This window comes from Chrysemys picta, chromosome 4 (assembly GCF_011386835.1).
Source record: "Chrysemys picta bellii isolate R12L10 chromosome 4, ASM1138683v2, whole genome shotgun sequence".
Lineage (NCBI taxonomy): Eukaryota > Metazoa > Chordata > Testudines > Emydidae > Chrysemys > Chrysemys picta.
Window position 1 is genome coordinate 109,207,587 of NC_088794.1, and position 27,363 is coordinate 109,234,949.

The following is a 27,363-nucleotide window of genomic DNA, read 5'->3' on the forward strand; positions in this document are numbered from 1 at the left end:
TTCCTGTTTCCATTGCGCTGCACTCAGATTACCACTGATTTCCTAAAGAACAATTACCAACTATTGTGGCAGCCAGAAATACTTGGTGTACTATGTCTATTAAATGTAAAAATCACTCCCTTCTACATATCAAAGCCTGTATCTGGGATAACTTGAAACTCTGTATAGTAGGCAACCCCATCATTTGGCCAGGCTGGATAGGAAAGGGATTTTGACCATCAGTCAATTTATTGAAAATAATATCTTCCTCCTTTTTCCAATATTAAACAAAAGGTTCAATCTAGAGACTAAGAAGGAGTGGAAATATATCCAATGTAAACATGCCATCTCCCACCTATTTAGCCTCAATGCCTGTGCTACCCCTACCCACCTGAACTGCTTTCATTTCTCTAGATATTACCGATTGCCGAAACCTATGGCAACACTATATACAGACTTGGTCCGCAAATTTGAATTAAAAACAGATCTCCTAAAAAAATAATTAGGAGGAAGAAGTAGGCCAATTATTTTCTGCTAACAATGGAAACACATTTTAACCAGTGCTCTGAACTGTTCTTTGGACTTTTGTTTAAGATTAATCCAGCAGAAAATTATATGGAGAATGCACTGGTCCGCTCTCTGTTCAAAATGCATGCTGCTAAATCAGACAAATATATGATTCAGCTTGTGCTAATTTAACCCATATGCTCTGGAAATGCCCCCATACCCATATGTTATGGGCAGAACTTCATTGCAGAGTAAATTTCACCCTAACAAATAAAATTGTGTTACAGGATAAACATGTAAGTTTAAACCTAATGGATGTTAATTGGAAGCTGAAGAATTTGGAAAACTTTTGCTCAACAGAGCAATAATAATTGCTAACAGATTAGTACTACCAAAATAGAAATCCAAATAGAGCCCAACAATTGAAGACTGGAGCATAGACATTGTAGGCTTAGCCACCCTGGAAAGAATAGTATATCATCACAGAAATATACAAAGAAAAATCCTCAGAATATGGGATGCTTTTCTAGAAATATCTGAATTAAATACATTCCCCCTCCTCTCTGCCCCAACCGACCCCTCCTCTCTACCCACTCTCTTCCCTCCCCATCTTTATCCCCCTCCTCTGATTTTTGCTTCTGCTCCTTATCTTTTTTTGAACGAGCTGGATTTGTAAAAACAAAAGCTGTTTCTGCCTAAAATTCTCTAATACAAATAACGGATTTGCATTGTAACCAGTTATATAGCATTAAATGTTTCAGGTACAGCTAAGGTGAGACAGAAAAAGGGTTAATCTATTATGAGACGTTTCAGCATCGTTTGTTATGTTGTTTTTTCTCTATAGATACTTTAAAAAGTTAATAAAAAAGAAAATGTTTCGGCCTGTTAGCGCGTGGCTAGGAGCGAGACCCCCTAGAGCGGAACGTCTCAGCTCCACCTTAAAGCGGACAGGCTCAGCTGGCGTGTCCCGGAAACGGAAGTGGCTCCCCGGGAGGTCGGGGATCGAGTGGTAAGGTGACGTTTCCCAGGCTGAGTGGCGGCGCTGGTGCTCGCTGTGTTGTGAGTCGCAGCGGCAAGGGGCAGACGGGGTGAGAGAGAGGAGCGTGGCCCCCGCGGGCCCGGCCTGCACTGCGGCCCCTCGGGCCCACCGCCTCCCGCGGGACCGCTCTGCGCCTGTGCCTCCTGGTGAGTCCCGCGGGCGGCCGGGCGGGGGGTCCCGGGGACGGGCCCGTTCTCATCTACTTTCCTCCACTGCCCCGAGCGCAGGTTCGCTCTGCGGCACCTCTCTCCGGCGCAGCCCGGCTGTTGGCCTCTCACCGCGCGCTCGGCGGCAGGGCCCTGCCGGTGAGCTCCCGTCTGGCCGGGCCTGCCCTTGCCCCGCACTCTCCAGCCGGGGGAAGTCTCAAGCGGTTCGCTCGCTCCGAGACTGAGGCGGGGTGTCCGCACCGGGGGAGGGGGCACCGCCTGCCTGGCAGCCTGGGCAGATTCGAAACACGACAGACATACACCCTTCCAGGCACCAGCCTGCCCCTGATTCCGGCCCAGCCCCGTGGCTCTAGGGCCGCGCTCTCGTTCTTAAACGGTCCGGCCTCTGCTCTAAAGATCTACCCAGATTGGGGCGGGTGGTGTCTGGTGTCCGGTCTCTGCTTCTAGCAATCCGGATCCTGACCTGTTGTAACGGCAGGTATGAAGCTTGGGTATAAACGTTCTTTTTTGAGTTACTGGTGTTCCAGACTAAATGTGGCTTTGTTGTATTATGCGAAATAATTTCTAGTTGGCCACGGATTTGTTCATAAGTAGTCATGTAGGGTTTTATGTTTGCCATTCTGCATTTTAAAATATTGACACATTTCCGTTCAACAATACCAAATATTTTTCATTAACCATACAACTTTGAATTGCGTTATGTAATTCTACAGAAAAAAAAGCAGCAGAGAGGATTCCATAAATATCACCTGAAATAGATACATATCCAGTCTCAAAGTAGATAATTTGTATTCCATAGGCTAGAAAACAATATTTTAATCCTTGGGATAAATTTAATCAGCATTGGGCACTAGTAAATATCAATGTTTCTAGGAGTGTTTTCTTAATCTCAGTACAACAGTCAACTATAACAACCCTATTCCCTGATCTGACTATGCTTCCTGACCCAAGAGTAGAAATTGTTTGGGGCTTTCAAGCATGCAGGGTGGTTCTTATCTGAGGGTTTATAGCACTGGATTTGAAACTACTTTGTTTTGAAAGAGCCTGCATTTGTTATGCCTTGCAATGTGACTGGAAGATCATCTGCTCATTTAGACTTTGAGGAGAGTTCTACTGTTGGTGATTATAACTATTTAAATTTAATATGGTATGTTTTCAGAGAGAACTACAAATTAAATTTTGTGAAAAAAATTTTTTTTACAGAATGTAAAACAAAAATGTTTTCATGATTTTTTTAAAATTACAGCCCCTCCCCCCCCCCCCCCCCCCCCCAAAGCCCCAGAGAAACAAAGTGGGTGAGGTAATATCTTTTACTGGAACAACTTCTGTTGGTGAAAGAGAAGCCTTCAAGCTACCCAGAGCTCTTCAGGTCTGAGAAAAGTACTCAGGGTTTGTCTACACTTAAAGCTGCTGTAGCACTTCAGTGTAGACATTACCTACCCCAATGGGGGAGAGTCTCCCATCGGCATAGGTAATCCACTTCCTCGAGAGGCGGTATCTAGGTCAATGGAAGAATTCTTCCCTTGACCTAGTGCTGTCTACACAGGGACTTAGGTTGGCTTAACGACGCTGCTCAGGAGTGTGGATTTTTCAGCAGTCGTTCACGCATATTCTAAGAGACCATTTGAGGTTAAGTGGTCTGTTAATATCACTGTAGTCATAGGAAAATAAAGGGGGGTTAGTGGGTACAGATTGTTGTAATAAGCCATAAATCCAGTGTCTTTATTAAGACTTATGAATAAAAGCTCCCAGGTTCATTTTTTAAATGTGTTGTGTGCACGTTTCCTTTGAAGATGAGGACTGAGAGGTCAGATATGGAGTGATGGTTTTGTGAAAAGTGTTTGCCCATGGGTGATTTTGTTTTTTATTATTTTTCTCCAGGAGTTCATTCACCCCCTTTTTTGCCTGTGACTGCCAAGGTATTAACAGGCCACTTCACCGTAAGTGTTCCCTGAGAATGTGTTAACTACGTATGCTGAACAGTCTGTTCCACCTTGTGTTTAGCTGTGACACTATCTTTCCTAGACCTGAAGAAGAGCTCTGCGTAGCTTTAAAGCTTGTCTCTTTCACCAACAGAAGTTGACCCATCAGAGGATATTACCTCACCCATCTTGTCTCTCAGGTCTGTCTATGCTACAAACCTATATCGGTATAACTACGTTGCTCAGAGGTGTAAAAAATCCATACCCCTGAGCAATGTAGTTGTACTGACCTAGCCCTTCGTGTAGACAGTGCTATGTCGGTGAGAGAGCTTCTCCCATAGACATGTCTACAGTAGCACTTTTGTAGGTAAAACTTTTGTCAGTCAGAGATGTGAAAACTCCCCCCCCCACCCCCCCCGACTGACATAAGCTTCACTGACAGAAGTGCTGGTGTGGATGACTGTGTCTGCAGGAGAGGCTCTCCCACTGACATAGCTACTGCCGCTTCTTGGGGGTGATTTAATTATGCTGACGGGAGAGCTCTCTCCTTTCACCATAGAGCGGCTGCACGGGAGCCCTTACAACGGCACAGCTGCAGCAATATAAGCTGTGCCACTGTAAGGTCTGTAGTGTAGGCATAGCCATAGCTGTCACCTCTCGAGGTGAAGTAACTATGCTGACAGGAGAGCTCTTTCCCATCAACGTAGAGCATCTTTATTAAAGCGCTACAGCAGTGCAGCTGTGTCAGTGCAGCGTTTTAAGTATAGATTTACCCTTTAATATACTTGGACCAACACGGCTGCAACAGAAAACGCTGTTTAAATAAATGCTCTCCTGCAATGTTTGTGACATTAAAGGGACTATTAACAAAAGTAAAGCTGACTTCACTGATTTTCATAGTACAAGCTGTGAGAAATGCAAAAAGGAAACATGATGAAAAGAGATCTGTATTTAACATTTTTTTCCATTCTTAATAATCCAACATGTTGGTAACGTAGGTAAATAAATGTTTGTTTGCAGTATTACTTGAGTCCCTTGATTTTAGTATTCATGTGCCTAACTTTAAACTGTATAAACTTTTACAAATATTTAAAAAAAAAAAAATCCCCATGAAGTTTTCTGGTATAAAAGAATGAGTTGAGTAGTATTTTTCTTTTTTACTAATACCAAGACTTGTATTCAAATAATTTCACAAAAGTAAATATTTGGATTTCTCTACCACATGAGATGCTTCCCTTTGAAGAATAGGTGTCTACTTTATGATGATGAAGAAGGAATAAAGCAAGTTTATTAAAGTCTTCTTTCCCCATCTCATCTTTGTTAGTTATATCCAAATTTCTGTGAAATATTCATGGTTTCTTTGAGTCTCGGATTCCTTTAACATCATTAGACTTCAGCAGTTCCCAGCCCTTCTGTTGAAATGTGCTCCCTATGTTAATGGCTGGTAACTCATGGGAGAATGGCAGTTGGAATTAAATGCTGAAGCTGAAATGTAGAGTCTTTTGGCCTCCCCATCCCCAATTACTTATCTGTAGGCTCACTGTAATGGTGTTACAAGCTGAGACACTTGATTTCTTTAGTTTTTGTTTAAAATTTCTGTGGCAAAAATAACACTGTCAGGAAACAATATGTAACATCTGCACTTGCAGAATATGAAAGCTTATTTTAAATTCTATAAATATTTACTTAAGACTACTCATGACCACAGAGCACCTATCAAACTTAACATATAAAATAAATCCCTTGTGTAAATGTCTGCAGGATTGGGGCTTTGATTGGTAATAACAGGAAGCTATTAAAATGTAACTTTAAAAAGTAGATCTTTTCTATTTAAGCTGTGGATTTCACAGAAGTTGGACAAGGAAAATCAATGAAGTCTAGTCAAATTTGAGTTGTACCTCTACCTGGCAGAATCAAAATCAGAAGGTGTACTGAAAGATGAGGGTTTACTGGTCAAAACTGTGCTTTCTTATCTTTATATGACATCATTCAACTTTCACATGGCTTTTGTCACAATATTTTTCCTACCTAGAGATTTTTTTCTTGACAGGTTGTCAGATATATATTGTAAGTAAGGCAAGATTTACCATCTAATTCTGGTGTTTTCCTAGTGTCATTGGCTCACTGAGGGAGATCTAGATTTGAACATGGGTCTCTTACTTGGTATATTTCTCAGGAACAATTTTTCACTTCAAAGTTTGAGTTTGTTCATATCCTCTTCTTCCTTGCCATAACTCAAATCTGGTTGTGACATCACAGCTAGTTGCTTGGAAATGTTCTAAAGAGAATTCTAGGACTTGAGATGAGAAATGAGCAGCAGTAACAAACTCCAAAATAACCTGTTTTTCATGAAAGTGTCCTCAGGAAATGCGAAATTCAGATTGGTATAGAGCAGCAAAACTCTCTAAATAGTCTTAGAACAAAGCTGATTATGAGACAGAGAGTTTCCTTTCACTCTATATAAACATCAAGATGACATCATGGTAATGTACCTTGCCTAAAATCAGACACACAAAAAAAGTAAGTAACAGAATATTTCCTAAAATTAATGTAGCATGTTTACCTTTTCTTAATGCTTTACAGATTGTTGTGTGAGATTTCTCTGAAGCCGCCAAGATGGTGTTAGCAGACCTTGGAAGAAAAATTACCTCAGCATTGCGCTCGCTGAGCAATGCTACAATTATCAATGAAGAGGTATGTAATATTTGTGTACATTATAGCTCTTCTCACAAAGAAGGCAAAATATTACCATGATGGACTAGGCTGATGTTGCTTAAAAACTACTGGAATTTAGTCACCCCAAAGTCAGATGGCCAAACTAATGCGTCAGCTTGAAGATACCACAATTTAATTTTAACTAAGTGTACAAGGCATGGACAGGGGATCACACTGTCTTTTCCGAAGAGGAAATGGGCTGGGGAAGAAGGTAGGCAGCTGAAATCAAAGGAGTAAATGAGAGGAATAAAACGAACACATAAGTTTGGGTGTGCCAGCTGGTAGAAGGTACTGAAGCACATCAGTAAGGGAGTATAAATCTTTTGCATCAACTTCACTGGATATAATTTATATGCTTAATAGTATATACATTATTAATTCTATGTTTTTTTAAGCTCATTTGGGTATCCTCTGTATGATTTTGGGTTACTTAGTAGTTACAGTGTATGTTTAACAAAACCTAGTGAACAGGTCTCATAGCCTTTAAGATCAGAAGGGACCATGGTCATCTAGTCTGACCTCCTGCATGTTGCCCACCCACTCTTGAAATAGACCCCTAACCTCTCACTGAGTTACTGAAGTCCTCAAATCATGATTTAAAGACATCAAGTTACAGAGAATTCTCCATCACTAGTTTTAAACCTGCTTGTGACCCATGCTTCAGAGGAAGCCATAAAACCCCCAGGGTCTCTGCCAATTAGGCCTGGGGGAAAATTCCTTCCTGACACCAGCTATGGTGACCAATTAGATTCTGAGCATATGGGCAAGACCCACCAGACACATGCTTGGGAAAGAATTCGCTCTAGTAACTCAGAGCCTTCCTCATCTAGTGTCCTGTCGCCAGCTTTTGGGGATTTTTGCTGCTGGCTGTCACTGATGGGCCACATGCCATCATAGGCAGTCCCATCATACCATCCCCTCCATAAACTTAAGCTCAGTCTTGAAGCCAGTTCGGTTTCCCCCCCACTCCCCTGCTTTCCTTGGAGGCTGTTCTAGAACTTCACTGCTCTGATGGTTAGAAACCTTTGCCTAATTTCAAGCCTAAACTTGTTGATGGCCAGTTTATATCCATTTGTTCGGTGTCCGCATTGGCGCTTAATTTAAATAACTCCTCTCCCTCCCTGGTATTTATCCTTATGATGTATTTATAGAGCGCAATCATATCTACCTTCAGCCACCTTTTGCTTAGGCTAAACAAGTCAAGCTCTTTGAGTCTCCTTTCATAAGGTAGATTTTCCATTCCTCTGATCAGCCTAGTAGCCCTTCTCTGCACCCTTAAGAAAGAATTCATTTTTCTTAAACCTGGGAGACCAGAATTGCACACAGTATTCCAGATGCAGTCTTACCAGTACCTGGTATAATGGTACTAAAACTTTCTTGTCTCTGCTGGAAATACCTCACCTGATGCATCCTAGGACTGTGACTAGATTAGCCTTTTTCAATGTAAATTTTTGGAATAATTGGTTAAGCATGCATCCATTATATATTGAAATAGAGTTTAAACTTTTTTCACCCAATAACAATCCAATAGTTTTTGAATATAAGTGCAGGTTCTTTTAGCAAAAAAGAAGTTAAACAATTATTTATTTAAAGGACTGAGTTACAGTGCTTGTGAAACTAGTAACATTGGCTATAGGCAGCCATAATGTAGCCAGGAGCTAGTAAACTTTACATTGGCAGAAACTCTGGATCTTATTCCGGACTGTGTGGTACCTGTTTCATTTCACTTTTAAGTCTGAGCGTGTTGTTAGATCTCCAAAAAAGCCATAAGCCCATAATTGAGAGAGAGAGAGAGAGAGAAGGCGACACTGGTTAAAAAACAATCCTGGCTTAGAGGGGAAGTCAGTTATATAAAACAAATGGAAATAAGCGGAAGTTGATAGCAATGAATATGAATTAGAAGATGGGAATAGCAGAAAACTGACATAGGAAGCAAAAAGGACACAGACAGATATCTATGGCCAGCAGAATTAAGGACAATAAGGAGTTTAATTATATTAGGTACAAAAGGAATTCTAACAATGGTATTGGTTCATTACTAGATGAAAATGGTAGAATTGTCAATAATGCAGAAGAGGCAGAAATGTTCAATAAATAGTTCAGTTCTGAATTTGAACAAGTATTTCATAATACAATATGAATACATCACCTTGCTTCTCAATCAGTAACTAAAGAGGATGTTAAACAGTAGCTAATAAAGAGATTTTTAATCAGGTTTGGATAATTTACAGGAGAATTAAACAAACTGTTCAAAGAGCTCTCTGGACCATTAATTTTTTTTTTTTTTTTAATGAGTCTTGGAACACTGGGGAAGTTCCAAAGGACTGGAAAAAAGCTAATGTTGTGTCAATACTTAAAAAAGGTAAAAGGGATGACAATGGTAATTATAGCCTTCTCAGCTTGACAGCAATCCTGTGGCGCCTTTTTTTTTTTTTTTAAATGGCTGATACAGGATTCAATTGATAAAGAATTAAAGTAGGGTAACTAATGCCAATCCACACAACATGGTTTTATGGAAAATAGATCTTGTCAAACTAATCATCTTTTGATGATGATAGCATTGATGTAGTATGGTTAATTTCTGTAGGTATTTGATTTGGTACTGTACCATGTTTTGATTAAGAAACTAGAATGATACATAATCAACATCGCACACATTAAGTGGATTAAAACCTGACTAACATGACTCAAAATGTAATTGTAAACAGGGAGTAGCTATAGAGCAGGTGTGTTTGTAGTGGCATTTGCCACTGATCGTTTCTTGGTGCTATGCTATTTAACATTTTTATCAATGATCTGAAAAAAATAAAATAAAACCATCAGTGATAAAGTTTGCAGATGACCCAAAGATTGGAGGAGTGGTAAATAATGAAGTGGACAGGTCACTCATACAGAGAAATCTAGTTCTTGGTAAGCTGGGCACAAGAAACAATAAGTGTTTCAGTATGGCCAAATGTAAGGTCATACATCAAGGAACAAAGAATGTAAGCCATAGATACAGGATGGGGGAAACTTCAGAACTGGACACAGTATTCCAGGGACTGAACACAGTGACTCTGAAAAAGATTGTGTTATGGTGGCTAAACAGCTGAACACGTGACCTCTGTGCAAAGCTGCAACCAAAAGAGCTAATGTGATTCTTACATGTGTAAAGAGGGGAGTACCAAGTTGGAGTAGAGGTTTTATTACCTCTGTACTTGGCACTGGTGCGACTGCTACTGTGAATATTGAATATCTGGTTCTGGTGTCTACACTTAAGGATGTTGATAAATTGGAGAGGGTTCAGAGAAGAGCCATGAGAATGATGCAAAACATGCCTTAGTGACTGAGCTGCTTGAGACTATCTGGCTTAACAAAGAGAAGGTTAAGGAGTGACTTGATCACAACCCTAAATATCTGCATGGGGAGTAGAAATTTGGTGATAGAAGGCTCTTCAATCTAGCAGGTTTCTGTCTAGTTATAACAAGATCTAGTGGCTGGAACATGAAGCTAGATAAATTCAGACTGGAAATAAGGCCTAACTAACCATTGGAACAATTTACAAAGGTATGGTGGATTTACATCACTGTAAATCAAGATTGGATGTTTTTCTAAAATAGGGTCTGATTCAACCACAGCTATTGGACTTGAAGCAGGAATTCATCCAGAGAATTCTATGGCTGGTGTTTTGCAGGAAATCCAGTTAGACAATCACAATGATCCCTTCTTGCCAATTATCCTAAATTTTATCATGTGTTTTTATAACAAATTATCAGATTTGATTGAGACCATAAACTTTTCATCTTACCCCAAGCTTGTATCTATGTCTGAAGATGTATAATACCTCAGACAAAATTCTCAAACCTGGGTACCTAAGTTAGGCAGTTAAATAAGTAACCTGTTTTTTTTCAGAGGGGCAAGCATCCATATCTCCTGTTTTCTCCAGTGAGAACTAGAAGAGTTCAGTGTTTCAGAAAATCAGGCCACTGAGAGAGCTGTGTAGAGTATGGATTAGTGGTAACATTCTTAAATGCACTCAACTCTTAACATTTAACCTTTATTGTGAACTCTAGCCACCCTGGTTTGAAAACACTGGCCTTAGTGTGTGAATCATGATGTACCTTCTCAATACAATGTGCTTATTTTGCTTCTAGGGAATACTTTTATTTATGGATGTTACTGTGTTCCAATGTTTGTTCTTGTTCACTTTTGTCTGTGACTGGATATAAACTGTTCTTGTCAATGTCATTTCATCTGCTATTTGTCATAACTATTTTGTGCACATTTATAATTTACTTTTTACAGTATAATTCTTTCAATTAACTTGAGTTTACCTTTACATGTGGCTGAATTATCTCTTATTGTTATGAAATTATGATAAGGGGGAAGGAACATTCTTTTAATATAGTAGAGTAAAAGTTGCATGATATAAACTGATCAACTGTGCTTTCCATAGCTGAACTTTTTTTTTTTTTTTTCATAGAACTATAGTAGAACCTCAATTACGAACACCTCAGGAATGGAGGTTGTTCGTAACTCTGAAATGTTCATAACTCTGAGCAAAACATTATAGTTGTTCTTTCAAAAGCTTACAGCTGAACATTAACTTCATAGTAAATTTTCAAAGCTTTACTGAGGAGAAAAATTCTGCTTTTAATCATCTTAATTTAAATGAAACAAGCACTGAAAGTTTCCTTACTTGAAAAAAAGATTTGTCAAACTTCCCCTTTATTTATTTATTTTTTTTTTAGTAGTTTAACACAGCACTGTACCATATTTGCTTTTTTTCTTTTGTGTCTCTGCTGGCGTTTGCATACTTCCAATGATTGCATACTTCCAATTCTAAATGAGGTGTGAGGTTGACTGGTCAGTTCGTAATTCTGATGTTCATAACTCTGGGGTTCTACTATAGTACTTCTGTTTTATTCCTGTGTTTACACAATTGAATCAAATATTTTTAATTTATAAATCAGTGTGTGCCAGTAAGACCCATCTAAAATCATCAACTTCCACTTAAGGGCTATCATTCTGTCTATGGTTTACATCAGATTCATGGATTACGTTAAGTATTAATCATTTTGTGTTTACTGAACACTAAAACAAAAGTGCCATTGTTTTCATGATGCAGATATGAACAAACTTGATTTCCGCACAATTGTAAATTTTAAATGCCCTTTTTTTTTTAAATCCTCCCAAAGGTTTTAAATGCTATGTTAAAAGAAGTATGTACAGCACTACTGGAAGCTGATGTTAACATTAAATTAGTGAAGCAGCTGAGAGAAAATGTCAAGTAAGTCAAATAATCAAAATAAATTAAATAGAACTTGTCAATTATGTTTGTATGGAGGTTGCAGACAAGTGAGGTGTACAGTAACTTACATATGATACCTTAAGGAACACACACGTGATTTTCATTTAATTATTTCCCCATCATTCCACTTCTCTTTCACTAGAGAAATTTAGTCTGAGCATTTAAATGTTAGTGTCAATCCAGTTTTACCTAAAACATCTTTCCTCAAGTTAACTAGTTTATGATGATGCTCTTCTAAAGAAGAAAATAGCATATATAAAATCTCTGTTTTTATATCAAATATCCTATTTCATGAAGTTTCCATGAGAAGTAATGAGGTCAAATTAGACGTTTTAGTGTAGTGAAACTCCTTCAGAGTTTCACTAGTTGGCCGTACATCATACCTTTTAATAGTAACCATACTGATGCCTCTTAAGGTTTGCCTGTTTCATTCTGTGTTTGATCTAAACGGGTCTGTTTACATGTGACAGTACTGTTAAACATATTTTAACTTTTAGTGTACTTGACTTGAGTTTATGCTCTTCAAAATATTCAAGTATACTGGAAAGCTGGTAATCTACCCTAAACATGAGAATAATGCTTCTACTGTATGTCTCTTAATGTTTAAGAAAATACGGACAGTTCAAGACACTTAGAGAATGTAGGGCATTTTCTCTGTTCATGTAAACTAAGACATACTTCTAATCCTCTTCTCAAGGCTTGCTTAAACTATACTAATGTTTCTTGTCTTGTTTTGATTTTATTTTAACAACTTTTAAAAACTTAGGTCTGCTATTGATCTTGAAGAGATGGCATCTGGTCTTAACAAAAGGAAAATGATTCAGCATGCTGTCTTTAAAGAACTTGTCAAGGTAAAACTGCATGAAATTTGCATATTTTTATTTTGGATTTTTATCTCTCTTTTTATGTAAGTAACCATCCAGTCGAAATAACAGTTCATGAAGATACTGTACAAACATCTGAGTTACAACATATGAGCTACTGTTACGTATTAAAATAGATTGGTATTGGTAAACGTTGTTCCTGTCTGGATACATTGCATTTACCTGTGCCAGGACATTAAATCCAAAGACGTTTAACACTTTTTAATGACAGTCTACAACATTATTTTTTGAATTGTGATTGAACAAAGGAAAAAAAAGTCTTTGTAACTAGAGAGTAGAAAAATTGTTTCTGTATAAAACTTTCTGTTGAATTTTGAAAGAATGTAGGATTAAGTAACTGGAGTCCTTTCCAACTCTAGTGCTCACACAAACTATTTCTGTCTGTAACTGGATCTTGAAAAATTTGTCCAACATCTACAAGGCTGAGAAATAAGCCTATTAGCAAGTGGAAAAGAGCTGTTCTGCAATGCCCCCAATCCAAGCCACACTGCAATTTAAAGAAATAAAGCGGTTGTGTATTGTTTTTATTCTTTAATAGACACATTGTGACATACTGTCAATTTAATAAAAATTTTTAAAATATAATCTACTAAATCTCCCTTGCTTTCTTAGGGTAGGCCTACACTTCACTCTGCAGCTGCAGTGCTTTAGCACTTCAATGAAGGTGTTACTATGCCGACAGGATGGTTTCTCAGGGAGGTGGATTGTCGACTGGAGAAGCCCTCCTGTTGACATAGCGCTTTCTATACAGGAGTCAGGTTGGCATAACTGCATCGCTTATGTGTGTGGATTTTTCACACCCATGAAACAATGTAGTTCTACCAATGTAAGTTTATAGTGTTGATCTGGCCTTAGACATTTTCTCCCTTCCTGGCTTCACTCCACTTCTTTCTTTTCCCTTCACTAGATCACTTTGTATCTTATTCTTGAGCTGACTTCAATGTTTCTTCCTGTTCTCTCCCCTATGTTTTCTGCTTCTCTCTTTTTTTTTTTTTTCTCCGTTTTTCTCAACTTTTCTAACTTATCCCATCATTCTTTCCTGCTTACTCCCCCAGCATTTTTTCCCATTTGCATATATTCCTTTCCTCCATCCACTTGTACGTAGGACTTGACATTTTTACAAGACTCTTAATAGCCTAATGTTACTAGCCAAAGACCAAGTGAGAGGGATAGAGGTATTGTTTGTGAGGAACACCTACGTCAGAAACCAACACACCCCTGCTTCTGGGAAAGAAAAGGGTGCCATGATTTCTCCCTTATTGTTGTGGTGTCCTGGGACACTGCTTGAGGGGAATAGGGCTGGGCCTGGGTTCCATCTAGAAGACATCTGACAAATTTGAAGTACACCTCTACCTCGATATAACGCTGTCCTCAGGAGCCAAAAAATCTTACCGTGTTATATTGAACTTGCTTTGATCCACCAGAGTGTGCAGCCCTGGCCCCGCCGGAGCACTGCTTTACCGCGTTATATCGGGTCGTGTTATATTGAGGTAGGGGTGTATACAAATTCTCCCCAAGGCTGCAGGAGGGGTAAGGAGGGTTCTTCCTCTGGGTACCTTCCTCTCACAACCTCTTGGCTGCTGCATATTCAGTCTCTGTCTAGTAATCTTACCCCTTTTTGTCTCCATTTGTGAGTTGTTGCCCTCATTTAATAACTCAATGTCTATTTGCACAGTTACTCAGCTTTTCCCAGCCAGAAGCCTCAAAGTGAAATTAGCCAGATTCCTTTCAGTTTCACACCTCCCTAGAGGGCTTTGAGTAGAGGCAGTGAAAATTGATGTTTGTGCCTTATTTTCACTTTGCAGCACATTAGCAAAGTTGTGAACGTCTGCAGACTCAGGAAGATGGCACTGCATCAGTTAATTTTCTTCTCTTGCTTATAAGACAGGAACTGCAACCATAAGAGCTAGAAACATAACTTTTATTAAAAGGCTAAAATTCTGTACAAATTGACTGTGGTTCTCTTGGTAAGCTTTCTACTTTCCATGGGCAGGTGGATTGTTCAAGTACTGACAGGTTTCTGCTATCAGCCCTGAATAGGGTGTTCCTTTTGTTTATAGGGTTATAAATTAGTCTTGTCTATCCTTTCTTAAATCCATAATAGACCAATCGATCAAGGTGAATTCTGATTTCTATCAGCCATCTCAGAGAGCGTGCTGATCACAATATGGCATTCGTGTTGTTCTAGCCCCGGGGTCAGCAACCTTTCAGAAGTGGTGTGCCGAGTCTTCATTTATTCACTCTAATTTAAGGTTTTGTGTGCTGGTAATACATTTTAACGTTTTTAGAAGGTCTCTTTCTATAAGTCTATATTATATAACTAAATTATTGTATGTAAAGTAAACAAGGTTTTCAAAACGTTTAAGAAGCGTCATTTAAAATTAAATTAAAATGCTGATCTTGCGCCACCAGCCTGCTCAGCTTGCTGCCAGCCTGGGGTTCTGTTCACCTAGGCTGGCAGAGGGCTGATCAGGGCCTGCGGCCAGGACCCCAGACCTGGGGGTGGGGGGTGTTTCAGGTGTCAGGGCAGAGGGCTGGGGGAGGGGGTTCAGGGCAGGAGGCTGGGGTGTTGGGGGGGTTCAGAGATCAGGGCTGGGGGAGTGCAGGGCAGAAGGTTGTGTGTGGGGTGGGGGGTTCAGGGCAGAGGGATGGGGCTGTGGGGGTGCAGGGCAGAGGGATGGGTGTGTGTTGAGGTTGGGGGGGGTTCAGGGCAGAGGAGTGGGGTGCTCGGCTCATGGGGGTGTTCCCAGCCCCCTGCCCTGAGCGGCTCACGGCAGGGGGCTGGAAGGGATATGTCCTGTTCCATCCCCTTCCCCCAGGCTCCGTCCCTACCCAGCTCTCTGCATCCTCTACGGAGCTGTGTGCACACTGCTGCTCTTCCCCCTCGCTAGGGCCATCAGCTGATTGGCGCAGGGACGGAGAGGAGGAGGGGCAGGAAAGCACCACACTGGGGGAAGAAGCAGGGGGGGGAGCTTGGCTGCCGCAGAACCAAGCTTCTGCCTCCTGCCCCTGCAGGGGAGAGCGGTGGGGCGGGGGGGGGGCAGAGTGGGGCCGGGACCATGGCAGGGAGCTGCGTGCCACTCAAAATCGGGTCGCGTGCCATAGGTTGCCGACCCCTGTTCTAGCCAGTCCTTCAGTCACCTGTTGGCCAGGCTGTCAGTGACACCAGACACCTAAAAATCAGAATGAAGTTTGTTTAAATATTTTGTTTCAAATTAAGCAAAACCAACCAAACAAATCAAAATCTGAACTCAAGGAAATTTTGTGTGTATGTATTTAGGGACTAGCCAAATCTATCTTGAGTTAGACCTATGAAATGTGTAATTAATAGCAATGTTCAATCAGTTAGCCTTTTAAAAGACCAAGCTCAGACTCACAGTTGGGTATGTAAGTCAAGCCATCCTTCTGCACAGGGACTTGGGTGAAGGTAGGAGCATTGTATGTGCTCTAACAATTCCACACTTCTGAGGTTTAACTTTCTATCATTTATTATGCTTTGTCTTACAGCTTGTAGATCCAGGAGTCAAAGCTTGGACACCAACTAAAGGAAAACAGAACATTATAATGTTTGTTGGGCTGCAGGGAAGTGGTAAAACCACAACATGTTCAAAGGTAAGTTACACTGAATCCTTTTACAACACTTAATAGAGAGAATAGTAAAAATTAAACTGTCTGAAACACAATTTTCTGTTAGATGTTACTGTTGGCTTGTATACTTTTATGGTTCTTAATATAGCTTGCTGAATACAGTACAACCCTATTTATATAAGATACAGTCTCTGCAGGAAAACTTTTTTCTACACAATGCATAATTAAAAGAAATGATAATGAGAACATTCATTTGTATTTGATGGGATTAAAGAGAGAAGAGAAACCTTGATAAATGAAAGTTGAAGCCAGCCACCAGCTGATGAGATCTGGGAAGAAATTCCTTTCCTCCGCTCCCCCCCCCCCCCTTGTAGGTTATTCAAGAATTGTTCACTGAGTGGTGGTGGTTGTACTTTTTTTTTTTTTAATCCTTGGGATATTGGCCACTGTTGAAGATGGGGTACTAGACTAGATAGACTACTGGTCTGATCTGGTTAGGTAATTCATGTTCTGACAGTACTGCATAGTGGAAGTGTTTTCTTTCTCTCATTGAGTCACCCTAATGTTCTCTGACATTTGCTTTGCACTGTTGCAGTTTAGTGTCAGTGTTACAGTAAGGGGCAAATTGTTCCAGCTCTTATTAAAGTGTTTATGGAGTGGAGGAGATATATTTTTCTGAAATGGATACATGAAAAATAATTGACTACTGTCACATCTGAATATTAATGTGGTAGAATGGGATGAATGTATATAATGAAGGCTTTCATTTCACAAAGACAAGTATTTAAAGCAATGGGGCTCGCTTCAAAAGCTGTTGTGTTATCAGCTGAAAGGTTCAGGACCAAGCAACCAGTCTGCAAGATCAAAAGTTGGCAAATACCACAGTGGTTGTTCACCTTTCCATTCTCCACATGTACTTCTACATCTTGCTTGACCATCACGAGCTCAGGAAATTAAAATTACATGTCCCATTCCAAACCTGCCTAGTGTATGATCAGGCAAAGCCAGTCTGCCATGATCTAGATGCTAATGAATCACATGATAGAAAAGTTTTGCTTTAAATGCTAAATAAAGGCAATAACCTCTGATAATGCCTTACATTTTTACTATTGCTAATGTATGACCGAAGGTCTCTGGTTGCAGGCAGTGTGGTCCAGGAAAAGTGTCTTGATTCTGTCTCGTTTAGAAAATATCAGTACAGGACTTCAGTGACTTATTTAGCTTTTTTATAAATCTAACGTTCTATTTTTAAGAAAAGGATTTTTCATCTCACAAATCACTAAAATGCTTGGTACTGTATTCACATTTTGTATTTCCTTTTAACAGTTAGCCTACTATTACCAGAGGAAAGGTTGGAAGACATGTTTGATATGTGCAGACACATACAGAGCAGGTATTATGAGTAACTTTAAATAGGTTTTGTTACATTTTTGCACACTTATACATTGCAGATGGTCTGCTGACAATATCTCTATTTTACAGGTGCTTTTGACCAGCTAAAACAGAATGCAACAAAAGCAAGAATTCCATTTTATGGGAGGTATGCACCTTTGGTTTTGGGAACCGTTCAACTCATTCTAATGTTACATATTTGGAAAAGATATATATAGTGGATCAGTGAGCTGTCAAACAGATTTTAACAAGAACAGAACCGTTATAAAAGAGTAGACTATTGACACATTCAAGTCTTCAGGGAGACATGACTATATCCTTTTTGATCTTTAGAAATGTTAGAAAACACTTAATCTCTATCCCCAAATATAAACAGTGATAGGAGGCTCACAATAAGATGGCAATTCTGTAGAGCAAAAAAAGTGGATCACTCTTCTGAATCATGCTTTGAATGCATTCTCAGTGCTTTCCTATCTTGCTGCCATATGCACATTGATGGAAGAATATAGATTTTAAACCTGCTCCACCTCTATATTAGTAGAGCTGAGATAAGGCACAGTGTATAAATTTTATGCTTTTCAATGCAAGAGATGCCAAAGGAAAGAGGTTAAATATAAAATCTTTAGACGTTGCATCATATAAACCAGTACTCTCTAACTAAGAATGTCTATATCTAGAAATTTGGGATGGATTTGAAGTTATTTGATTGCATACGTATGAATTAATTAAAAGTTCGTTTCCTAAAAATAGGTCCTTGAGATGGGGGTGCATGGAGACAGAAAGTTATTTCATGTAATTTAGATATGTCTTTACCTTTTGAATAGTTACACAGAAATGGATCCTGTGATTATTGCCTCAGAAGGTGTTGAGAAATTTAAGAATGAAAACTTTGAGATAATCATTGTTGATACAAGTGGGCGTCACAAACAGGAAGATTCTTTGTTTGAAGAAATGTTACAAGTTGCCAATGCTATAGTGAGTAACTACTGAAAGTGTAAAATGGTTTTTGATTTGCTTTTGTTTTTATAGTAATTTTGAATACAACATATCACTATCCAAATGTGTTACATAGATGCTGTCTATTATAGAACATGTTAGGACTTTAATTTACATCTCAGGAGTTTCTGAAATGTGGGGACAGTTCTGGACTGTTATAAGAGCAAGGATAAATGAAGTCTGAAACTTATTAGCCTTCAATTGGTGAAAGTTCAGTAAAACTACTTAATTTTAAACTGTTCTTCTGCTCATTTATATAATTAGTCATTGAATTAAAGTTGTCTTGCCATTATATCAAGGTTGACGTTTTCACTTCACACAATATGTTCTTTTCCTTGGTGGTCTTTGCATAAGCAGATTCAAAGAAAAAGGACTGATGTGTATTTACATCATTACGGAGATTTATAGCAAATGTGCTAGGGTTTCATCTGCCACTTCTTCGCATGTCTGGTTTATGTGAGATAGATCAGGTAATCATCGGTCATGCTGATGAACAAATGAATCTGGTGACTACACGCATGTGGATTAAGGAACAGTCTTTACGAAGTAACAAAACTGACAGCCTCATGTTGGCCACCAGACTTGGGATCAAATGGAAGATATTCTTTGGCATCTTTTATTAGTAAGCCTAATACTTAATAGGAGAGTAATAGGAAGACAGCATGGTCAAATATTGGCTTAGCATTGCTTGGTGTAAACAATAATGTTTACAAATATTTTAATAGTTCATATTAAGTAGAGGATTATAACTTGTGAAAAAATCCATCATTATAGCTAGTAGACTATCTTTGGAAGTAAGTATCCTTAGTTTTCTGGAATTTTCTTTGGGGCATGAAGTGAAAAAATATATTTAAAGTTGCCGTTTTTCTTGCTCATTGTTCAGTCTTGATTCACTCTTTAAATACTTCTAGATTTGTACCATTTCTTTAAACATTTCATTGTTCTTAGAGTCTACTACAGAACATAATACATACAGAGTTAAGACCCAGAAATAACTCATGTTAATTTTTCCAGCAACCAGATAACATTGTTTACGTTATGGATGCCTCCATTGGTCAAGCTTGTGAAGCTCAAGCAAAGGCTTTCAAAGATAAAGTAGATGTAGCCTCTGTTATTGTGACAAAACTTGATGGCCATGCAAAAGGAGGTGGCGCTCTCAGTGCGTAAGTATTGTGCAATAATGGGGTTTCAGCTGTATGTGATGTTTAAACTATCAGAAGAGTTGTTAAACAAAGTTCTCTTGTTTTTGTCATATGCAATTGGGTGTGCTGATTCTTAGCTCAGTGAGTAACACTGACCTTGATGCAAACCACTTATGGCCTGATCCTGACTTCAGGGGGAGTTATGGGTGCTTGGCAGCTTTCAGGATCCGACTGTGTCACTTTTTATATTTTTGATATTACACATCTTTCTGTAAGCGTCAACTTGTTTTCTCAGGATAGTATCACTAGTCTCTCTGTACATGTGAGAGGGGTGTTAAGTTAATGGGAGTTTGTCTTAATACCCTTTAAAAAAATTAGTAGATAAATGCCTTAGATACATGGTTCAGGTGAAAAAATTGTTTCCCATTAAGAGTCTAAGATGACATACCAAAAAAAGATAAAATTGAAACTTCATATGTTGTGAGGCGATGCTGGATGAGACTCATATCAGTGGAATGCAAGTCAAATCTCTGATTGATAAAAGTCCAGAAAATGGTCAAAGGAACCCACTTATAAATTCCTCAGTTACATTTTCTTTGATTCCATGCTTCTGTCGAAAGCCATGCAGCACATCATCCTGAAACTGAAGCCAGTCCTAAAGTTACTAGAACACATCAGAAATATGATATCTAAGCATCTTTATACAGGCAGACATGGCAAACACTCTTAGAAATTAGGTTGGTTATAGAAACCATGGAGAATATTGGCAAAACAATCTGGTCTGTTTTGATGCCAGCTCTTTAAGTCAGTGTCTGACTGAACTGAAAAGTTAAGGCTCTTAAACGCCTATAAATATTCTATTCTGTCAGTAAAAATACAGTTGGCAGAAGACTAAGCGTACTAGCTAGAAATAGACACTGACGGTGAGAGCTGCACCTTGCAGGTCCTGGGCCATGCAAATAAGATGACCAGGCCCTCTTTTTCTTAACACTCCACCTCTACAGCTGCCGGGAATTCAGAGTGCAGGAATTTCTAGCAGAGTGTGGTCCCTGCTTTAGAGTTTTGCCTTTCACATTTCTTGCTGGTAGGTGTCTGACAACCTTGAAGCTCCAACCTTCCTCTAACTTCTGGAAGGGAGAAGCTTTATCTGTCTCCCCATTTGGGAGCCTCCTGGCTGCTTTAAGATGTGGAAGAAAAAGAGAAGTCTCCACTATTCTCCATTTTGTTGTCTGCTCCTCCATGAATAACTTCAGTACTTGCCTCTGTTGGCTTCCCAACAGCAGGAAGAAATGGACGGGGTTAAGTTTTAGGTGCCCACAAGGTTCTGAATGTGAACAGTGAAACTGACCATCTTAATTTCCCATTAGTGGTGCTTGTTAAAGCTATCAGCAGTGTTACAGGCACTGAGTCTGTCTGAAAATTCAGAAACACATCTATTTAAAGTTTGTTCATATTTTGAAGGTTACATTTATAATCATAAGGAATAGAAACTTTTTTTTTTTTAAATATTACAAGCCTAAAATGATGGCTTAAATCCCTGAGCTTATTAGGGAATGATTCCCAGTTGCTACTGGCAAGTGGCAGTTTCAAATCCTGTATGCTGAATCCTTTTGCGCTGGTAATTTGAGGAGCTACTAGGATAGTGCAGGCAAGTAAAATCTGACTAGTGTCATTACATTCATTTACTTTAATATAAGGGAGCAGAATTTGGGCCATATTGGCTTTGTTTAAAGACACAATCTTATTACTTATACTTCATTGCAGAGTTGCTGCCACAAAAAGTCCTATTATTTTTATTGGTACTGGAGAGCACATAGATGACTTTGAGCCATTCAAAACACAGCCTTTCATCAGCAAACTCCTTGGTATGTACTATTTATAACTACAGACTACACAGGTGTTCTCAAAAATGTCACTGTCACAGAAAAAAATTGGAGCATAATTTTCCTCACAAATTTTGAAGGAGGCTTTCTGTTTTCCAGGCATGGGTGATATTGAAGGATTGATAGATAAAGTAAACGAATTAAAGTTGGATGATAACGAGGCACTCATAGAGAAGCTGAAACATGGTAAGCAAATCCTCCCCCAAAACACTTATTTAAAGCTAACCTTTTATTTGAAGTAACCAACTTTTTTCTTTTTTTTCTTGTCATGGTAAACGAAGTAATTAAAGAGAAATATAAATTTAAATCGTACAGGTAAAAAAAATCCAGACTTCTCATGAAGAGTTGAAATGTGAAAGTAAATGGATTGCTCCTCTGACATAGCATTATTTGCAAGCTTTCTCAACACAATTGCAACTTACCTAAGGTTCTTAAATGTGTTATGCAAAGTGAGATACAGCCAAATAATCGAAGAATATGCAGAAGCAGTATCTTTGCATCTAACACGATTTGGCTCTATGTCCGTTCTTTTCATAAAGTGTAATCAGAGATGGGTGGACAGGATCAGTCTACATAAAAATGTAATTGTGTGATCATCTTCACTAACCTTCCATTTCTGTTGTACTTCAGGTCAGTTTACGTTGAGAGATATGTATGAACAATTCCAAAACATCATGAAAATGGGACCCTTCAGTCAGATCTTGGTTAGTTATCCTGAAAATTTTGTGTCCAAACTTAATTCGTTTTCAATTTTTGTAGAAAGTGCTGGAGAACTTTTGTGAATTTTAAGGAATTCTTCCCATGGAATAACTGTCTGATAGCTGTCTGAAATGCTACCACATAATTTTAATGGCTTCTGGTAAACATGAATAACTTGCCTATTTCTGCGTTTGAACATGTTCAAATTTGCTGAATAAAATATTTTAAAATTATATAGAGCTAGCTATTTCTCAGGTCACTCAGACAGTAGTACACCTCTACCTCGATAGAATGTTGTCCTCGGGAGCCTAAAAATCTTACCGTGTTATAGGTGAAACCGCCTTATATTGAACTTGCTTTGATCCACTGGAGTGTGCAGCCCCGCCACCCCAGAGCACTGCTTTACCACATTATATCCAAATTCGTGTTATATCGGGTCGCGTTATATCAAGGTAGCGGTGTATCTTGTAATTTGCAAAACTGACATAATTAACTCCTTTAACTGTACTATTTTATAGGGTATGATCCCTGGTTTTGGAACAGATTTTATGAGTAAAGGCAACGAACAGGAATCAATGGCAAGGCTAAAGAAATTGATGACTATAATGGACAGTATGAATGATCAAGGTAAAACAAGTTCCAGTAATAGAAAGTTAAGAACAGTTACTTAAATTATTCATAGCTGTGTTCATTATTTTATTGGAACAAGTGTTGGAGCGGGTGGAAAGAAACAGAGTACTAATTTATCATGTTGTTCGTATAAATATCCATACATAACTGAAACAATTGGAAACAATCCAATGAAACAATTGGAAAACTCACACCAGGATTGAAGTGCACATCACATATAGGCTTTCAAAAATAAGACTGAGTAGAGGAGCCAGATACTGCTTGATCCGAAGTAAATTATTTGAAAGGGATATTTTATTTTATTTCATTAGCTAGAGGAGATTTCTAAGCATACTTTTGGAGCTGGAGTAGACACAGTCCATATGCTCATTATCTCTATAATGACTGACAGTCACTTCCTTAAAGTCATTGTCAGGGTAGAATTGCCTGCAAAAATGTGTGAGGTTGCATATTTATTGTCTAATATCCATATAAACCTTTATCAGTTTGCAAGTAAAAGTATTGTTTTCCAACTGTCAGACCCACCAGCTCACCCTGGTCTCTGGCACTCAAATTGGTTTGTTTTTATCTTGCACAACAACATTAGTCATAGAAGCTTTGCTGGCAGATTATGCCCTCAGTTATACCTGTGAAAAGCCCAGTAATCTTCAGTGGGGTTGCACACATGTAGTTAGGGGCATAATTTGTTATGCAGAACATCTGTTGCTAATGGTGATGCACAAGAATAAAGGAAATCCAGCTTGAGTGGCTGCTAGTTGGAAAAATTATAGAAATCATTGAGATACAATGTATATGGAAGTCCACTGTCACTTTTCAGGGTAGCACCACACTTTGTTTTAATTAAAAAAAAAAAAAAATTCTCAACTACTGAGTTCTCATTAAAACCTGTATTACATCCAGATTATGTGAATTTATTAACATTAAGTTAGGGTATAGATATTTTGCATTGTCTTTAATTGCAGAACTAGATAGTACGGATGGTGCGAAGGTTTTCAGTAAACAACCAGGAAGAATCCAAAGAGTAGCAAGAGGTTCGGGTGTTTCTACCAGAGATGTTCAGGAGCTTTTGACACAGTACACAAAGTTTGCACAGATGGTGAAAAAGATGGGAGGCATCAAAGGACTTTTCAAAGGTAAGTAAAACATCCATCTACTTGGCACTCACTCAGCTGTAGGAAAGGCATTGTGATGGTGGTCACAAGTGGGAATAGGGCCAAAAATGAGGGGGTTTAACAATGTAGTTTGAGGTCTAAGGGAGGAAAAGGAATAAGTGTGGCTGCAGAATGAAAGTGGGCTATAGCACCCTCTATTGCTCTATGGACAATGGAGTTATATAATGAGCCTAGAGCTGAAATTGGTATTTCTGATTTTGAAGTTAGTTAATAAAGGCAAAGTCATTGAACGAACACTACCAATAAAGTGGACAAGATTGAGAAATCTGATTAATGAGGTTTCCCTTTGGTCCCCAAATAATAAGGAAAAAGATGAAGATTTTTTTCCTATAATCTTTTATTGGTCAGAAACATCATTTACCCAACAGTTCTCAAGTCCTGTTTATAAGCTTATTTTTGCTCTACATGGTAAATTCAACCCAGCAGTGACTGCTGCATGTAGATTCAATTTAAGGGGAAATTACTTCTTAGAGGAGTGCACCTGGAATTGCCATTTTCTGCTAACCCCTGGAAAATACTTTGAATAGCTTTATGTACATCTAAAAAGTGTGGAGTTCATGAACCGTTTCAGACTGGTAAAGATTTTCTGTTGAGGAGGAGAAAACTTTCTCCACTACAAATATACAGACTGCTGATATTTCTCCCCTCCCCCCCCCCCCCCCCCCATGCACTGCCAAACACTCATAGATCATCAACCATTAGCAAGTGGCAGCGTCACTTTTGATCATTGTTAACTTAAGCTGGTTTGAATCCAGCAACTATCAGTCTTTGGAGTAATGCATATTTCTTGTCACTTGTATTTAAGGAGGTGACATGTCAAAGAATGTAAATCCATCTCAAATGGCAAAACTGAACCAACAGATGGCAAAGATGATGGATCCGAGAGTTCTTCATCACATGGGTAAGTGTTACATTTTTACAGTATAAACTAGGCAATTTGCAAGGAATTATGGGGGAGCATTTGACAGAGCATATTTCAGTGTTACGGATATGGATATGTTTTTATGTTAAGATTTTTAACATTCTTTTAATTACAACCTGGAAACACAACTTGAGCTCATGGAATACTTTGCAGCTATCTTTCCCTATTTCAGCCTCCTCTTGGGGTGCTTCGGCAGTGTGGGAAGGAACAATTAGGTGAGAGAGGTGATAAGTAAAAAGGTTCACACAACTGCCAGAAAACTCCTCTTCTATCTGATACTGCTGGGCTGAACCACAGTGGGCAGCAGCTCCCAGTCCAAACCTTACATAATTTCTCCTGAGAGTTCCAGTACTGTCTTGTGACTGGGCTAGTCATTGACAAAAGCTTGTACCAATAATTAGATGGATTAGTACTGGTTTCCAGGCATGGAAACAGGTTCCTTCTCTCTCTCTCTCCTTTAAAACCCACTTTAAATCTAGCCTTCAGTTGCTGATTTCCTCTAACCATCTACTCCTATTCACATACTACTTTGATCTAAACTAGACAATGCCTGTTGTGTTTGTAAAGCACAGTTGAACACCTATGGTGCTGTGCATTAGTGGTGAAGTATGAGGTTTCTTAACCAAAAAGGGTTACTACTAATTGAATTGCCAGGCTACTTACCTACCCAGTTCTCATTGATCTCTCTTCTCTAGGTGGCATGGCAGGATTGCAGTCAATGATGAGACAGTTTCAACAAGGTGCTGCTGGAAACATGAAAGGCATGATGGGATTCAATAATATGTAAAGAAGCCTTAATAAAAACTGACTTGGCTGAGGACATTTGCTGCGACTTCGGTAAAAGGATTTGATTTCTTCCTTTTCACAGTGAGAGAGAAGTGTGTTGATGGGAGTGGAGGAAGTGATCTTTTGAAACTTCTATTTGGGCTTCTCAAGAAGATTCTAAATTGATTTCTGGAAAACAGTTATATTTTTGCTTAGTTCCTTCCCATCGAAAGAAGTTTTTAAGTTTAATAAATAAAAATCATGATGTAAAATTTTAATATGTAGAGACACTTTTTAATTGTTTGCATTAAATGGCAGCCATTATATTTGTAAACAATCCAGATATTTGGTTAATAGTAACATAAAATGTCCCAAGAAATGTTGTAAAATAAACTTAAATGGTTGTAAATGAAGGATGTGCTTATTTCTTTGGTTTTAAAACTGTCACTAGGAATGCACCTTTTTATTGGTGTAGTGTAGCTCAGTGGTCTCCAAACTTTTTTGATCACGCACCCCTATCAGTAAAAAAAAAAAATTGAGCACCCTCCTCATCCTCCCTCCCCCCCCCCGCTGTGCCAGCTCTACCATTTTTGCCAAAGTGCCAAAAAAAAAAAAAAAGCTGCTCGGACTACTGCCTGATAAAGCTCAAAAAAAAGTGCTCCTCCTGCCACACGCCCCCAAGGATCCTCTTGCGTACCCCCTGGGGTGCATGCACCTCACTTTGGAGACCACTGGTGTAGCTGGCCACTGCTCACTGATAGCAGTACTTAAATAACAGTTACTAGAGAGATGACCAGAGGAAATATATGCCTTTTGATATCCTTGAATGTGAGGTGTTGAGTTGCCTGCAGACCGAAATCAGGGTAGATAGGGCTGCTCGTTGGTGTGCATCTACCTCCTTTACTGCGCATTCTCAGAGACTGGTTTTGGGGGGGAACTGCTGCTCCTTTCCATGGACATCTTGTGCAGAATCTCACAAGATTGCTTCTTATCGCGTCTCCTGTTGTGTGTGTGTGTGTGTGTGTGTGTGTGTGTGTTGAGAGGGTTATTGAGGAGACCTGGGTTTCAAGTATCTTCAGTACACTCATGACATCAGCTTTGTCTTAATCTCACCAGACTGCTAATTAAGCAGTGTATTTTGCTGTGAGCATAATACACTGGTGCTCTATAATCTGCACTAAATGGAATTTAAAATATTGATATTGACCATAAAACTCTAAATGGCCATAGACTGACTAATTCAGAGACCACTTTTCTCCCTGTACAGTAGAACCCCATTTATCTGACCCTTCATTATGTGGTTTTATGTATTAACCTAACAACCTGCGCGCACAGGTCCAGAAGCAGGTGGTCTCACCTGTGGCCGCTAGATGGTGCTGCAGCCTTGCATTTTCCCATTCTCCAGCTTATCTGAATTTTTGATTATCCAATCTGGCTCCCATCCCAATTAGATCGGATAAATGATGTTCTGAGTGAGCAGGGGTGCTTAAGCTAGAACTTCCTTTTGTATAAAAGAGAAGGCATTAGCTGGCAATTGTGTGAGGATCTTTGATTTTGGAACTTAATCCCCAGCCCTGGTCTGAAATAGGCAGAATCTACTGACCTTCAGGCATGCTTCAAAGTTCTGGAGTCATGGAAGAATTATTGAGGGGGTGGGTGAAGGGCAAGGAC

At 39.1% G+C, this 27,363-nt stretch overlaps 1 protein-coding gene across 8 annotated transcripts in view; it reads left to right on the forward strand.

Moving 5' to 3' along the window:
- The window catches only part of LOC101949882 (signal recognition particle subunit SRP54), an 83,926-nt gene that overhangs the window by 4,071 nt on the left and 52,492 nt on the right, over nucleotides 1-27,363 (forward strand). For 2 of the 8 annotated variants that reach the window (XM_065593276.1, XM_065593274.1), the window contains exons 2-17: nucleotides 3,574-3,632; nucleotides 6,198-6,308; nucleotides 11,507-11,598; nucleotides 12,386-12,470; nucleotides 16,011-16,115; nucleotides 17,418-17,484; nucleotides 17,574-17,631; nucleotides 18,308-18,458; nucleotides 19,494-19,642; nucleotides 21,386-21,486; nucleotides 21,604-21,690; nucleotides 22,135-22,208; nucleotides 22,722-22,830; nucleotides 23,796-23,966; nucleotides 24,811-24,906; nucleotides 25,623-26,101. In XM_065593276.1, the coding sequence (XP_065449348.1) occupies nucleotides 6,231-6,308; nucleotides 11,507-11,598; nucleotides 12,386-12,470; nucleotides 16,011-16,115; nucleotides 17,418-17,484; nucleotides 17,574-17,631; nucleotides 18,308-18,458; nucleotides 19,494-19,642; nucleotides 21,386-21,486; nucleotides 21,604-21,690; nucleotides 22,135-22,208; nucleotides 22,722-22,830; nucleotides 23,796-23,966; nucleotides 24,811-24,906; nucleotides 25,623-25,714 (1,515 nt within the window). In that variant the 5' untranslated portion in view covers nucleotides 3,574-3,632; nucleotides 6,198-6,230 and the 3' untranslated portion in view covers nucleotides 25,715-26,101. Of the gene's footprint in view, nucleotides 1-1,330; nucleotides 1,672-3,573; nucleotides 3,633-3,717; nucleotides 3,815-6,197; nucleotides 6,309-11,506; nucleotides 11,599-12,385; nucleotides 12,471-16,010; nucleotides 16,116-17,417; nucleotides 17,485-17,573; nucleotides 17,632-18,307; nucleotides 18,459-19,493; nucleotides 19,643-21,385; nucleotides 21,487-21,603; nucleotides 21,691-22,134; nucleotides 22,209-22,721; nucleotides 22,831-23,795; nucleotides 23,967-24,810; nucleotides 24,907-25,622; nucleotides 26,102-27,363 lie in introns of those variants that run through there. The other 6 variants (XM_008164296.4, XM_008164299.4, XM_065593275.1 and 3 more) reach the window with 5 other exon arrangements.